At 41.3% G+C, this 15,975-nt stretch overlaps 2 protein-coding genes across 2 annotated transcripts; both read left to right on the top strand.

Moving 5' to 3' along the window:
* Positions 1-179: 179 nt before the first annotated feature.
* Positions 180-6,826, top strand: LOC311255828 (extracellular calcium-sensing receptor-like; the record flags this gene model as incomplete). Its single annotated transcript, XM_084350480.1, has 8 exons — positions 180-316; positions 826-1,114; positions 1,193-1,279; positions 1,516-1,707; positions 2,153-2,686; positions 2,779-3,003; positions 5,691-5,814; positions 5,925-6,826. 8 exons carry the CDS (start codon positions 180-182, stop codon positions 6,824-6,826), a joined length of 2,490 nt encoding a protein of 829 aa, XP_084206606.1.
* A 2,284-nt stretch (positions 6,827-9,110) lies between these two features.
* LOC311255827 (extracellular calcium-sensing receptor-like) lies at positions 9,111-15,021 on the top strand (the record flags this gene model as incomplete). Its single annotated transcript, XM_084350479.1, has 8 exons — positions 9,111-9,247; positions 10,450-10,738; positions 10,833-10,919; positions 11,151-11,342; positions 11,704-12,237; positions 12,325-12,549; positions 13,893-14,016; positions 14,120-15,021. 8 exons carry the CDS (start codon positions 9,111-9,113, stop codon positions 15,019-15,021), a joined length of 2,490 nt encoding a protein of 829 aa, XP_084206605.1.
* Between the last annotated feature and the right edge of the window lie 954 nt (positions 15,022-15,975).

Below are 15,975 nucleotides of genomic sequence, written 5' to 3'. Positions count from 1 at the left end.
AGAGGGTCACATTCTGTATATAATTTGTCTTACTGTTTGCTTTCTCTCTCCTTTTGGGGATAACTAACAACATGACTCGTGCCTTATTTCCATTGCTGTACTCTTTGTGTGTCCTCATGATAATTTATAACACAATTACTAGCATAACCTCTGCACCACATTTTGCAGACAAAGTGTGCATGCTTCGAAACAGCTTTCATCCAGGCTTTGTTGCCCAGGGTGACTATGTTATTGGCGGGATCTTCCCCATTCACTCTAAACAGGACATGCCAGACCTAAACAGCACCTACAGACGACCACCAGTGATGTGCAATAGGTGAGTTTAATACATGTGGATATACAGCGATACTTGTATGAGGGCTTAAAACTCACTTGCACTTTGAGTTAGGAGATTTAAAGTTAAGAAATGTCCAGGGAGAGATACACAGACACACATGGTGGTGCTTTATTTTAGCATTTGTGATTCCCTAATAATTTGAAAACAATGTTCCTGAACTTTCCTGGAAAGAACTGTGTAATTTGGTACTATATTTGGGGAACAGTAATAGGATTAAACAAGCAACTGCTACTTGTTCTTACAATAAGTAGTTGCTTGTGTATTTAAAAATTGCTCAAGGGCAATGCCCAGGAAGTGAACTGGCACTTCTCCAAGTACCAGTCCACCTCCCGAACTGTGATCAATGCTGGATTAAACCACTCAGCCTTTTCTTCCCAGGTCAAGTCCAAGTAAACTGAGCTATGACTGCCCCAAACTAAATTTATTTTTTGTTTAGCTTTTACTTGCTGTGTTCATGTGTATGTGCATCTGTGTTTGGTTGGTTACAGCTTTGATCCCACAGCTTTCCGCTATGCTCAAACTATGAGGCTGGCAGTGGAAGAAATAAACCAGAGTACTGAGCTATTGCCCAATTACACACTTGGATACAAAATCTTTGATTCATGCGCACATCCACTGACCGGCCAGAGGGCTGCTCTGGCTGTGCTGAATGGAGTGAGTGAGGTCGACTCTCCCATGTGCAGCGGTGCCTCTCCTCTCCTCGCTGTGATTGGGGAATCTGGTTCTTCTCAATCTATCGTGCTGTCGAGAATCCTGCAGCCATTCAGAATTCCAATGGTAATGATGATGCTTTCCTCTGTATTTTATACTCTTTTATTGTACTCTATGATATTCTCGTTTTCCTTTTCTACACAGATCAGTTACTTTTCTTCATGTGCATGTCTCTCTGACAGAAGGAAATTTCCTACATTCTTCAGAGTAATCCCTAATGATGACTATCAGGTGAGAGTTGAGCTTCAGATTTAAATGGGTACTGCACTGATCATTCAGTGCTGTACAAGCAAAAAGACGTTTGGAAAATGTCAATGCTGTGTGGTGTTATTCAGCGAAAATCTTTTACCTCCTCAATTCAAATTTAATCAACGAAAACAATGAAAAACAAATGACACCAGTTAATTATTTTATCCAAACAAATGTTTTTTGATGTGTGAGTTGACACTCATTTGTGTTGACCACAGGTGAAGGCCATTGCTCAGCTCCTGATACGCTTCAACTGGACTTGGGTAGGGCTGGTGCGAGGGGACCGTGAATATGGGCGCTTCGCTGCTCAAGGTTTACTCAGAGAATTAGAGGGTACTAAAGTGTGTGTAGCATACCAAGTAATTATTCCCCTGCTCTACAATCGCAAGAGGATATTGGAGATCATTCAGGTAAATACAAAGATACACTGAACTCAATTTTAAACAATTAGAGAGTTTTCATTTCACCTCAGTACCCTTTTATAGTATGTACTGATTACAGTTCAATGTCATTACAGGTCTCCTTTGTAAAAAGGGTTGGGTTTGGGTTCCCCAGTTCGTCAAATACTGACACTTTGGATTGGAGGTTGGGTCCGCAGCCTCCCCAAAGTGTCAGTATGTGATTTTTTCTTTAATTCTGTCATATAATTAGACAATCCAGATTCATGGGGAGTATGGGTATTATTGTCACTAATGACACTACGTGTCAACTGCTTTGGAAATCCTATGGACTTTTAAGTTTAAAATATGCAAATGTTTTTCCATTATATATCTGTGAGTTTTCATCAATGTCAGTTTTTTATAACCTGTTTTATTTATTGCTCTTTCCTCCTCCACCATCTGCCTCTCTGTAAAGGTGATGCGTGTCTCTTCAGCAAAAGTAGTGGTGTCATTTTTATCAGTGGGGGAGATGACACCTTTCTTGAGAGATTACATGATACAGAACATCACTGGAATCCAGTGGGTGGCTAGTGAGTCTTGGATCACAGCCTCTGTCTATTCAGGAAGCGAGTTTTACCCTTACATGGGGGGCACCATTGGGTTTGGCATCAGGAAAGGTCATATATCCAGACTCATTGACTACCTGCAGACAGTAAACCCTCAGATGTATCCCAATAATCTCCTGGTTAAAGAGCTGTGGGAGGCTCTATATGGTTGCAGTCCTTCTCTGTCCTCAGGCTCACGGTTGCCTTCCTGCTCAGGGCAGGAATCCCTGTTGGAGCAGCATTCAGGCTACATGACTACATCCAGCCCTAGAGTTGCGTATAATGTCTATAAGGCTGTATATGCGATTGCTCATTCCCTCCACAACCTTCTTCTCTGTCAACCAGGCAGTGGGCCCTTCAAAAACAACTCATGTGCTCCAAGCAACAACATACAACCCTGGCAGGTAGGGTCCAGTATTCAAACTTTTACAGTATTACATTAAAAATCTTATTTGAAGTATTTTAGAGTAACTCGTGTTATCTTTTGGTTTTCAAGCTCCAATACTACCTACAGGAAGTGACATTTAACATTGCTGGGGAAGAGGTGAACTTTGATCTGAAAGGAGACTCCATACCCTATTATGATATCATAAACTGGCAGAGAGGCACAGGCGGGAACATTGAGTTTGTCAATGTGGGGTTGTTCGATGGAACCAATCCTGCTGGAGAGGAGCTGGTGATCCAGGAGGACAGGATAATATGGGAAGGCCATCAGAGTGAGGCAAGCTGCTCACACTGTTTTAACATTCATGTGGTGGAGAGGGAGAACGATAGGTGAATAGCACAGCTGACTGTATATTAGTACAGGTACCACCAAGAGTGGCCCACCTTCCTTAAAATAGAGGGGGCAGTAAGTCTGTGGGGGTTCTAACCTAACTTGTTATAAAACACACACACACACGCGCGCACACGCACACACACACACACACACACACACACAAAGGGATAGAAAGATTTAGGGAAAGATCAGCTTAAAGTTTTGCATAATTAAGGGCATGAGCAACAGCTAGCTCTAGTTAGTTGTCAGCAACGAGGCTTTGAGTGGCTCAAATCAGCTCCACTATGTTTCACCTTTTTATGTAAGCAGAGTCAGCACTGCCAATATGGCAACAATAGAAAATAATAATTTAGTGTTTTCCACTGGCATTCATTATGGTGGATTTTTCAAAAATAAGAGCATTAGTAATGTTTTGTTTCAATGATGCATGAAAATGAAACATTTCATTTTTACTACAACCATACGACAGCACAGAGACGGCACTGGTGAAAGTTACAAATGACCTCCTAATCGCTTCTGACAAAGGACTTGTCTCTGTCCTGGTCTTACTAGATCTTAGTGCTGCATTTGATACCATTGATCATCACATTCTACTACAGAGACTGGAACACTTAATTGGCATTAAAGGACCCGCATTAAACTGGTTTAAGTCCTATTTATCGGATCGATTTCAGTTTGTACATGTTAATGATGAGTCATCCCTGTATACCAAGGTTAGTCATGGTGTTCCTCAAGGCTCCGTGCTTGGACCCATACTATTCACCTTATATATGCTCCCTCTAGGAAATATAATTCGGAAACACTCCATAAACTTTCATTGTTATGCAGATGATACACAGTTATACCTATCAATAAAGCCAAATGAAACTAATCAGCTTACTAAACTCCATGCATGTCTCAAGGACATCAAGACCTGGATGACCTGCAATTTTCTGCTGTTAAACTCAGATAAAACCGAAGTTATAGTACTTGGTCCTAAACACCTTAGAGATGCATTATCTAATGATATAGCGAGTTTGGATGGCACTAACTTGGCCTCCAGCACCACCGTCAGGAATCTGGGAGTTATCTTTGATCAAGATATGTCCTTCAACTCCCACATAAAACAAATTTCAAGGTCTGCATTTTTTCATCTACGTAACATTGCAAAAATCAGGCCCATCCTGTCTCAAAAAGACGCAGAAAAGCTAGTCCATGCATTTGTTACTTCCAGACTGGACTATTGTAATTCTCTATTATCAGGCTGCCCTAACAAGTCTCTAAAGAGTCTCCAGCTGGTCCAGAATGCTGCAGCACGTGTACTGACAGGAACTAAGAAAAGAGATCATATTACTCCTGTACTGGCCTCTCTGCACTGGCTCCCTGTAAAATCAAGAATAGAGTTTAAAATCCTTCTCCTCACTTACAAAGCTGTTAATGGTCAGGCACCATCATATCTCCAGGAGCTCATATTACCCTATCACCCAACTAGAGCATTACGCTCCCAGAACGCAGGATTACTTGTAGTTCCTAAAGTCTCCAAAAGTAGAATGGGAGCCAGAGCCTTCAGTTATCAAGCTCCTCTTCTGTGGAACCATCTTCCTGTTTTGGTCCGGGAGGCGGACACCCTCTCTACCTTTAAGAGTAGACTTAAGACCTTCCTCTTCGATAGAGCTTATAGTTAGGGCTGGTCCAGGACAGGCCCAGGCCTGTCCTGGACCAGCTCTTAGTTATGCTGCTATAGGCCTAGTCCGGGGGACAATGACACACTGAGCTTCTCTCTCCTCCCCTCTCCTCTCCTCTCCATCTGTATACATTATGCCTGTATACATGCCCCATCTCTGCATGTCACTGACTTGCTTCTTCCCCGGAGTCCTTGTGCTTTCTAGTCCTACAGGCTCCCTTGGATCCTGGCCGCGCCCGGGTCGTGGATCGTGGATGCGCCCACTGCTATGGCCCTGCCTGATCGTGGATGCGCCCACTGCTATGGCCCTGCCTGATCGTGGATGCGCCTACTGCTATGGCCCTGCCTGATCGTGGATGCACCTACTGCCATGACCCTGCCTGACACCCACCACTACTGTCGCTAATATTAGTCACATCTCTGTTACATACGTTCCACTACTATTATCGTACTGCATTGCTACATACCATCCTTGCCATTGATCATTACTACTGTTATCACTAGTAATCACATTTCCATGTGCATTTCATCATTATTGCTGTAATACATCTTTGTGTACTTTCACTCCTGTCAACCATCGCTTATAATTGAATACATTGTGATCTCGTTGATCTGCTCTGTACATGCGACATCTATTGCACGTCTGTCCGTCCTGGGAGAGGGATCCCTCCTCTGTGGCTCTCCCTGAGGTTTCTTCCGCATTTTTTCCCTGTTAAAAGGGCCTTTTTTGGGGCAAGTTTTTCCTCACTCGAATCGAGGGTCGAAGGACAGAGGGTGTCGTCTCTGTACAGATTGTAAAGCCCTCTGAGGCAAACTGTGATTTGTGAATTTGGGCTATACAAATAAAATTTGATTTGATTTGATTTGATTGATCTCAGATTTTTTTTTTTTTTTCAAGCAATCATGCAATTGACTAATTCTTTCTGCACATCCACTGCAGAGCTGAAAGAAATTATCTGCTTTCTAGGTGCCAGTGTCTGTCTGCAGTGCCAGCTGTCATCCAGGGTCCCGGAAGGCTGTCCGTCGTGGGGAGCCTGTTTGCTGCTTTGACTGTGTACCATGTGACAATGGCAAAATAAGCAATCAGACAGGTGAGCTTAAAAATATTTTTTCTTATGATATACTAGGGTAATATTTCAACACTGAATATGTATAGCTATTCTTGTTTCTTTTTTTTTTTTTTTAACCCTCTTGCCTTTAGATTCAATAGAGTGCACATTTTGTCCTGAGGACTTCTGGTCAAACAAAGACAGAACAGCCTGCATCCCCAAGGAGGTGGAGTTCTTGGCCTATGATTCCTTGGGTATAACCCTGACAGTGACCTCTGTAGTTGGTGCCTGTCTCACTATAGCTGTCTTTGCCGTCTTTTTTTACCATAAAAACACAGCAGTTGTTCGTGTAAATAACTCTGAACTCAGCTTCTTCATCTTGTTTGCGTTGACTCTGTGTTTCCTGTGTTCCCTGGTGTTCGTTGGAGAGCCAACATCTTGGTCCTGCATGCTGCGCCACACTGCCTTTAGCATCACATTTTCACTTTGCCTCTCCTGCATCCTGGGGAAGACTCTGGTAGTGTTGGCTGCTTTCACTGCCACCAGGCCAGGGGACAACGTCATGAAGTGGCTGGGGCCCAAGCAGCAGAGAGTCATCATCTTCAGTTGCACTCAGGTTCAGGTGGTTACCTGTGCTGCCTGGCTCATTGATGCCCCCCCCTTTCCATCCCGAAATACACAATATGAACGCTCAAAGATCATACTGGAGTGTAGTGTGGGCTCTAGCATCGCATTCTGGTGTGTTCTGGGATACATTGGTCTACAGGCCTGTCTGTGCTTTGTTCTAGCTTTTCTGGCCCGTAAGTTGCCAGGCAACTTCAATGAAGCCAAGTTTATCACTTTTAGCATGCTTATCTTCTGTGCTGTGTGGCTGGCATTCATCCCTGCTTATATCAGCTCCCCTGGAAATTATGCAGATGCAGTGGAGTCCTTTGCAATTCTGGCTTCCAGCTTTGGCTTGTTGTTCTGCCTGTTTTCTCCAAAGTGTTACATTATTTTACTGAAGCCAGAAAAGAATACAAAACAGCACCTAATGGCAAAAGAAAGTAAGTAATATGCCATTAGTTAACCTTTTGAAAATATTTGAGTCTCTATATAATGTTACATTTTATTTTAAAATAGTCCTGGTATTGAGTGGATGTTGATGTTTAACACAACTGATAACACAGCATTGCAACTAAAATATGTTGCACACAGAATTAAATAATCATTACAACAAGAAGTTTGTCACTTTAATGCATATTATGAGAAATTGATTTAAGAATTCACTTTGCCGGTCGTGAGGCTCAGTTTAAAAAAACAAAAACACGTGAGCTTTAGTTTTGGATTGATCCACATTCAGTGGGTCTAGAATTGTATGATACTGTAGATACAAATAAATAATTAATTATTGTTTACCATCCAAAATGCCTGGTTGTAATGTAGGAGTAATGTGGGTATGTATTGTAACATGGTCAGGATCTTTTTCTGAAGAAACTAAGGATAACTGATAAAAGATATTTTGGCTTCATGGCTTGTTGAGAACCCCCCCCCCCCCAAAAAAAAAAAAAAAAAAATGAATATATATACCTTGCCTTTGATTATTATCTGGGGATGAAATGCTGAGGAAGAGAGGAACATGGAGCATGTCACAAGCACTAGTGTAAAAAAAAAGAAAACTGTTGAAATATAGAGTTGACCCTGACTGCCCCTCCTGGGTTAGGAATGGATGTTTCCTCCGAATGTTGGGGAGAATGACACTCCAGGATCGGATGTCACAGCGATGTGTGAAGAACAGCCAAGTGGAAAGGAGACCGGAATAGTACCCTTACGGACCCCTTTCTCTCCAACATCAGGAGGATTATGTTCCTCAACCAGAGGCCGGAGCAGGTTCTAGTTCAGGTTCTAGACTAGACTAGACAATGTGCCTTTAAGTGCCATCCAAGTAGCTGAGAAGGTCAAGCTTTAAAACATGGGAGAATTAGGGATGTGGTAAACACATCGGAAAACAAAAGAACGACATGGGGGAAAGCAACATCATTCATTGCAATGCAATGTGCTTTACAGGGTAATACAATACAGCAAAGGCAAACTAGCAAAGAGGAGATTTCATGAACAGGCAACAAAGGCTTTAGCTTACACATTAACCCAGCCAACCTTGGCCTGGAAGTATGCTCATTCATTGATAATTTTGCTAAAAACTTCTAGCAGGAAAAACTGACTTCCAACAAGGCTAGGCCTACATCCAAATTTGCCACAGGCTGACATAGACGACTGCCCAGCTAATGTTAGCAAATTAATATGCTTAGTTAACACTGGGACTTAAAGTTAGCTAACTTACTGTGGCATGAATAGCAGGGTGGTACAACTTCTCATGTCTCTTTAGGTTAGTCTCCCTATCTCCCTTCACTACGGTCCACTGTTTCCCTTTCTGCCAAATTATAAATTATAAAAAAAACGGTGTCAATAGAACATTTTTGACCAAACCTGTATTTGTGGCCATCATGTTGCTGTCATTAACTTGGGATTGATTTAGGACATCGTTACCTGGATTATTTATGTCAATCAAATATGAGGATGCATAGTTAATATTTTGACAGACTGACTCGATGCACTATTAGGGGAATATATCATGCATTTTTTAATGTACCATAATCTAATTTTTTGTCAATCATGACACATACATTTTGTCATTGTTTTTATTATTAAAGATGTACTTTTTAGCTACAGTACGTCTCATTTTAGTTATAGATAAAAGCTGTTGGCAAATATTTTTTGTCATAGTTTTTGTTTACAAAATTAACACTGTGGCAATATAACTATAGGCCTGCATATCTACACCATTGATAGATACTCCATGTCCTGCATGAGGCCTGTATGACAAATTGGGAAACAACAGGATTGAATAAAATTACATTGCTTTAAAGAAATGAAAACATGGTTTTGCTGCTTAATTTTTATTGAATATAAGACAGTAAGTAGCCAACTAGTGTAAAAAAATGCTCTGGGTTGGTTTTCCTCAATTTTTGGGAGTCAACAGTTGCCACTGATTTCCGTTCATATTTTCTTTCATCTTTCATTATCATTTACTATTCATCAGCTTTTACCCATTTAGGCGGGGTTGCTAATGTTTAATTTCACAATGTCTTGATGATGTAAGAATGAGAGGGTCACAAACTGTATATAATTTGTCTAACTCCTTGCTCTCTCTCTCTCTCCTTTTGGGGACAATTTTTTAAACTAACAACATGACTCATTGTGCCTTATTCCCATTGCTATACTCTGTGTTTGTCCTCATGATAACTTATAACACAATTACTAGCGTCACCTCTGCACTCCCATCTGCAGCCAAAGTGTGCATGCTTCAAAACCGCTTTCTTCCAGGCTTTGTTGCCCAGGGTGACTATGTTATTGGCGGGATCTTCCCCATTCACTATAACCAGGAGATGCCAGACATCAACAGCACGTACAGCCCAAGGCCAGTGAAGTGCAATGGGTGAGTTTAATATATGTGGATTAATTTACTCGTTCCCATTGAAAGGTGTCCAATTGTTGGAAACAAACATGTTGAAACTATTTATGGATAGATTATGTTATTTTGCATGTTTTATATTTACCAGATTTTAGAATACAGCGATAATTTTATGAGGGCTTAAACTCACTTGAACTTTGAGTTAGGAGATTTAAGTTTGGGAAATTTCTAGAGAGATACACAAAAAGACATGGTATTGCTTATTTTATAAGTGTGTGATTCCTAATAATTTGAAAACAAACTTGGAGAAGTTTCCTGTGTAGTTTGATGCTATATTTGGGTAGTAGATATAGGGTTACACAAGCAACTAATTTTAATTCATACTTGGAAGTGTACTAGTGAACAATGTATTGTTAAACAATGTATACTGTACACAGTCAAAGCAGCAAACAGGCTCCCCACGACGGACAGCCTTCCAGGACCCTGGATGACAGCTGGCACTGCAAACAGACACTGGCACCTACAGAACAGATCATTTCTTTCAGCTCTGCAGTGGATGTGCAGAAATATTTTGAAAAAAACATGATTAATTACCAAGGTTGTAAATGTATTTTCCCCCTAAAATTTGTTCAAAATGACATGAGGTTGTCAAGACAATTTATCAAAAATTATGTGGAAATTATTTAATTGTCATTGTTTAAAATGTACAGATCTGAAAATTACAGCTATAGACATATCTTTTAAACTTATTTTGGAAAATATGGACAAAGCTTAACAAACCCCAACTCAAAACACCGTCTCTGCCTTTGGAAGAAGACTTAGTTTATGAGTCCCTACAGGGGAAAGTCAACATTTTCACTTTATTATGTGTTATTATTTACACAGACAAAGTTCCAAAATACATACAAGCACACACAGGACCTACAGATATGCAATTGAGGGGCAAGATATGCGGCAGCTGTCACATAACAACACCCCTGATCATGTTCGGGTTTGGTGCCTTGCGCAAGGGCAATGCCCAGGAAGTGAACTGGCACCCCTCCAATTACCAGTCCACACCCCAAACTTTGGTCAATGCTGGTATTGAACCAGTTAGCTTTTGATTTACAAGTTAGGTCCATACAAATTGAGCTACTACTGCCCCAAACGTAATGTAATGTTTGTTTCCATACTTGCTATGTTCATGTGTATGTGTATGTGTATGTGTATGGTTTGGTTGGCTACAGCTTTGATCCCAGAGCTTTCCGCTATGCTCAGACTATGAGGCTGGCAGTGGAGGAAATAAACCAGAGTACTGAGCTATTGCCCGATTACACTCTTGGATACAAAATCTTTGACTCATGTTCATATCCACTGACTGGCCAGAGGGCAGCTCTCGCAATGTTGAACGGGCTGAGTGAGGATGACTATCCCTTGTGCAGCGGTGCCTCTCCGCTCCTCGCTGTGATTGGGGAATCTGGTTCTTCTCAATCCATCGTGCTGTCGAGAATCCTGCAGCCATTCAGAATCCCGATGGTAATGTTGACTCTTTTACTTTGTAATCTATAATCTGTTTTGCAGTACTCTTTAATTGTACTCTATGGTACTCTCTTTTTCCTTTTCTACACAGATCAGTTACTTTTCTTCGTGTGCATGTCTCTCTGACAGAAGGAAATTTCCTACCTTCTTCAGAGTAATCCCTAATGATGACTATCAGGTGAGATTTAAATGAGTTTGGTGACCATTCAGGTCTGTAACAGCAAAAAGACATAAATATCATATATTTCTTTTTTATGCTGTCTGGCATTATCCAATGAAAATCTTGTACCCCCTGAATTCAAATGTATTCAACAAAATGAGGCCAGTGATTTTTATTTTTTATTTTTTTTAATCCAAATGTCTGTGTTTTGATACTAAGTCAGATGACACTCATGTCTGTTGAATACAGGTGAAGGCCATTGCTCAGCTGCTGATACGCTTCAACTGGACTTGGGTAGGGCTGGTACGAGGAGATCGTGAATATGGGCGCTTTGCTGTGCAAGGTTTACTCAGAGAATTACAGGGTACTAAAGTGTGTGTAGCATACCAAGAAATTATTCCTCTGCTCTACAATCGCCAGAGGATACTGGAGATCATCCAGGTAGATACAAAGATGCACTGAGCTCAGTTTTAAACAACTACAGAGTTTTCATTTCACCGCAATACCCTTTTTTAGTCAGTGCTGATTACACCTCAATGTCATCAAAGGTTCACTTTGTAAGAAAGTTTGGGTTTGAGTTACCAGACTTGTCAAATACTGACAATTTAGTTGGGAATGAGACTCAAAAATGTACTTTCTTACAAATTGGACCTTGGAACCTTTGTGTTGAGTTTTTCTTTAAATGTGTGCCCAGATGCATGTGGGCACAATTATGTATCTCTGAGTTACTGTCAATGTCAGTTTTTTATAACCTGTTTTATTTATTGCTCTTTCCTCCTCCATCATCTGCCTCTCTGTAAAGGTGATGCGTATCTCTTCAGCAAAAGTAGTGGTGTCATTTTCATCAGTGGGGGAGATGACACCTTTCTTGAGAGATTACATGATGCAGAACATCACTGGAATCCAGTGGGTGGCTAGTGAGGCCTGGGTCACAGCGTCTGTCTTCACAGGCAGCAAGTATTACCCCTACATGGGGGGCACCATTGGGTTTGGCATCAGGAAAGGTCATATATCCAGACTCAGTGACTACCTGCAGACAGTAAACCCTCAGATGTATCCCAATAATATCCTGGTTAAGGAGCTGTGGGAGGCTCTGTATGGTTGCAGTCCTTTTCTGTCCTCAGGCTCTCAGTTGCCTCCATGCTCAGGGCAGGAGTCCTTGTTGGAGCGGCATTCAGCCTACATGAATACATCCAGCCCTAGAGTTGCGTATAATGTCTATAAGGCTGTATATGCGATTGCTCATTCCCTCCACAACCTTCTTCTCTGTCAACCAGGCAGTGGGCCCTTCCAAAACAACTCATGTGCTCCAAGCAACAATATACAACCCTGGCAGGTAGGGTCCTGTTTTCTAACTTCAAAAATAACACATAGAAAATCTTAAGTATTTTGGAGTAATTCATATTATCTCTTGGTTTTCAAGCTCAAATACTACCTACAGGAAGGAACATTTAACATTGCTGGGGAGGAGGTGAACTTTGATCTGAAAGGCGACTCCATACCCTATTATGATATCATAAACTGGCAGAGAGGCACAGGTGGGAACATCGAGTTTGTCAATGTGGGGTTGTTTGATGGAACCAAGCCTGCCGGAGAAGAGCTGGTGATCCAGGAAGACAGGATAATATGGACAGGCCATCAGAGTGAGGCAAGCCAATACACTGTTTTTACCTTCATTAGATGCCATCTCTTGAAGTTCTGTAGGTTGACGTGGAGAACGATAGGTGGTTAGCCTAGCTGACCATGTATTAGTTTCTTAAATTCAAACCAAGCAGCAACCTTTAGGGCTGAAAAATGAAATCAATGCAGAAGTGGTCAGCAGGGAAAACTGGTTTCAAATTTTAACTGTTTTCAAAAGAGTGATTCTAAACAGACATTTTAATTTTGATCTCCTTGTCAGTTCCAAATCAAATTTCACCAACCCAAGTTTCAAAGCAGCGTACTGCAAACACCCATATAATCTACCAGGACAGTGCTACTTGCTGCATCTCATGTGAGTTGAATGCATGTCCTTCGATTTCCAAATCAGCTTAATTCACAAATGCTATGCGAGAAAAACCCTTCCCAAGGATGGGACTGGACTGCTCTACCGTCACACAAAAGTAATGTTAGCCTAAGTAAAGCGCAAAAATATTACAGAAACGAGAAAAAAAGTTAGTTTAAGTAAACCCCAAAATATTACAAAGCTAGACAAAAACATTTAGACTGTGGGGTGCTAAGCTAACTTGTTATAAAATATACACACAAAGGTAGATATAGTAATAGCCGTGGCTACATCAGGCACACTTGGTAATATGGAGTGGTGCTTTATGAATAGAGTGTGTGCCAAACCTTCTACTGAGCCAAGCTCGATTTCTTTTATGGTGGATACGAATGTGCTTCTAAATGAAAGAACTTGTTCTGGAAAATCCGCAGACAAGTCATCTTTGTATTGGTCTGCTAAAGCACTTGCTGATGTATACAGTTCACCATCGGATTTTAACAAGTTCTTGTGGGCGTAAAAACCCAAACCTCCGTGCCACCTCTTGCATGCCCTGAAATCTGTGTGTTACCTGCGTAATGGCAGTGTCTAGAGCTGCGTAAAATACTGACACTTTGAAGTACTCTTCTGCATTTGATAGCCTCTCATCCTCGCATAACTCATCAAAATGTCTTTTGGTGCGGTTAAAAAAAAAAAAAAAGATAGTTGTTTTACAGGCGGGGGCGGGGCCCATATGGGATGCGGGGCCCCCCAACCTCGTGGGGGCTGCGGGGGTATACTTTACGGCCCAGGGCAACAATGGAAAATGATAATTTTGTGTTTTCCACTGGCATTCATTATGGTGGATTTTTCAAAAGTAAGAGTAATTAGTAATGTTTTGTTTCAGTGCTGCATGAAAATGAAAAATTTCATTTTTACTACAACCATACAAAGACTAACACTGAATTATTTTTGTTTGAATTATTTCTGCAAATCCACTGCAGTGCTGAAAAAAATATCTTTCTCTTTAGGTGCCAGTGTCTGTCTGCAGTGCAAACTGTCATCCAGGGTCCCGGAAGGCTGTCCGTCGTGGGGAGCCTGTTTGCTGCTTTGACTGTGTACCATGTGACAATGGCAAAATAAGCAATCAGACAGGTGAGCTTAAAAAGATTTGTTCTTATGTTATACTAAGGTAATATTTCAATACTGAATACTTATAGCTACTCTTTTTTTTTTTTTTTAACTCTCTTCCCTTTAGATTCAATAGAGTGCACATTTTGTCCCGAGGACTTCTGGTCAAACAAAGACAGAACAGCCTGCATCCCCAAGGAGGTGGAGTTCTTGGCCTATGATTCCTTGGGTATAACCCTGACGGTGACCTCTGTGGTTGGTGCCTGCCTCACTATAGCTGTCTTCGCAGTCTTTTTTTACCATAGAAACACAGCATTTGTTCGTGTGAATAACTCTGAACTCAGCTTCTTTATCCTTCTATCGCTGACTCTTTGTTTCCTGTGTTCCCTGGTGTTTGTTGGAGAGCCAACATCTTGGTCCTGCATGCTGCGCCACACTGCCTTTAGCATCACATTTTCACTTTGCCTCTCCTGCATCCTGGGGAAGACTCTGGTGGTGTTGGCTGCTTTCACTGCCACCAGGCCGGGGGACAACGTCATGAAGTGGCTGGGGCCCAAGCAGCAGAGGGTCATCATCTTCAGTTGCACTCAGGTTCAGGTGGTTACCTGTGCAGCCTGGCTCATTGATGCCCCCCCTTTTCCATCCCGAAATACACAATATGAACGCTCAAAGATCATACTGGAATGTAGCGTGGGCTCTAGTCTCGCATTCTGGTGTGTTCTGGGATACATTGGTCTACAGGCCTGTCTGTGCTTTGTTCTAGCTTTTCTGGCCCGTAAGTTGCCAGGCAACTTCAACGAGGCCAAGTTTATCACGTTTAGCATGCTTATCTTCTGTGCTGTGTGGCTGGCATTCATCCCTGCTTATATCAGCTCCCCTGGAAATTATGCAGATGCAGTGGAGTCCTTTGCAATTCTGGCTTCCAGCTTTGGCTTGTTGTTCTGCCTGTTTTCTCCGAAGTGTTACATTATTTTACTGAAGCCAGAAAAGAATACAAAACAGCACCTAATGGCAAAAGAAAGTAAGTAATATGCCATTAGTTAACCTTTTGAAAATATCTGAGACTTTTATATAATGTTTAATATTTTTTAACAATAGTCTTGATAAATTGTGATTTATTTCTCATTTTGTATTGATTTGATGTTGATATTTAATGCAACTGATTTGGCAGCATTGCAACTAAAATACTGTGTACACGGAATTAAATAAGCATTGTGACAAGAAGTTTATCATTTTAAGGTATATTTTCAGGAAATTAATAAAACAATTTTCTTGGAAGGCTGTGAGGTTCAATTTTAAAAAAAAATACTTTGTTAATTTCCCACCCTGCTACACCTATGAGCTTTAGTTTTGGATTGATCCATATTCAGTGGGTCTATAACTGTATGCACTGAAGATGAAAATAGATAACTAATGATTGATTACTGTCCTAAATGATCAGTTGTTGCAAAGTACTGTGTGTATGTATTGTAACATGGTCAGGCTTGTTTCCTGTCAGAACAAAAGAGACTTTGGCTTTATGGCTTGTTGAGAACCCCATAAAAAGAAAATCTATGAACTTTGCCTTTTGATTGTTTTCTGGGGATGAAATACATAAGGAAGAGATACACATGGATCATGACACAGGCACTAGGGCAAAGATCAGGGGGAAAAACATGAATCTGAAAAATGAACAAAGGACCAGTGCCGTCTCCCAGGTGAGGAATGGAAGCTTCCTCCCAATGTTGGGAAAAATGGAACTCCAGGTTTGGGTTGTCACAGCGACTTGTGAACAACAGCGCCAAGTGCATTGGTGTAAAGAGAAAGCCTAAGCCTATCCCGGTTTTTGAGGTTGGAGAGTATGATCTGGTTTTTAACTGTGTCAAATATTGTCGATAGGTCAAATAGGAGGATGGCATTGACTTACTCTGTGATAGCAAAGAGGGCAGTCTCAGTTGAGTGGCCTCCCTTGAAACCAGACCAATTGGGGTCAAGAAGCTTATT

This window comes from Pagrus pagrus (assembly GCF_965226575.1).
Source record: "Pagrus pagrus genome assembly, chromosome: 4".
NCBI lineage: Eukaryota > Metazoa > Chordata > Actinopteri > Spariformes > Sparidae > Pagrus > Pagrus pagrus.
Note: the sequence above shows the minus strand (reverse complement) of the source record. Positions and strands in the feature narration are given on the sequence as shown.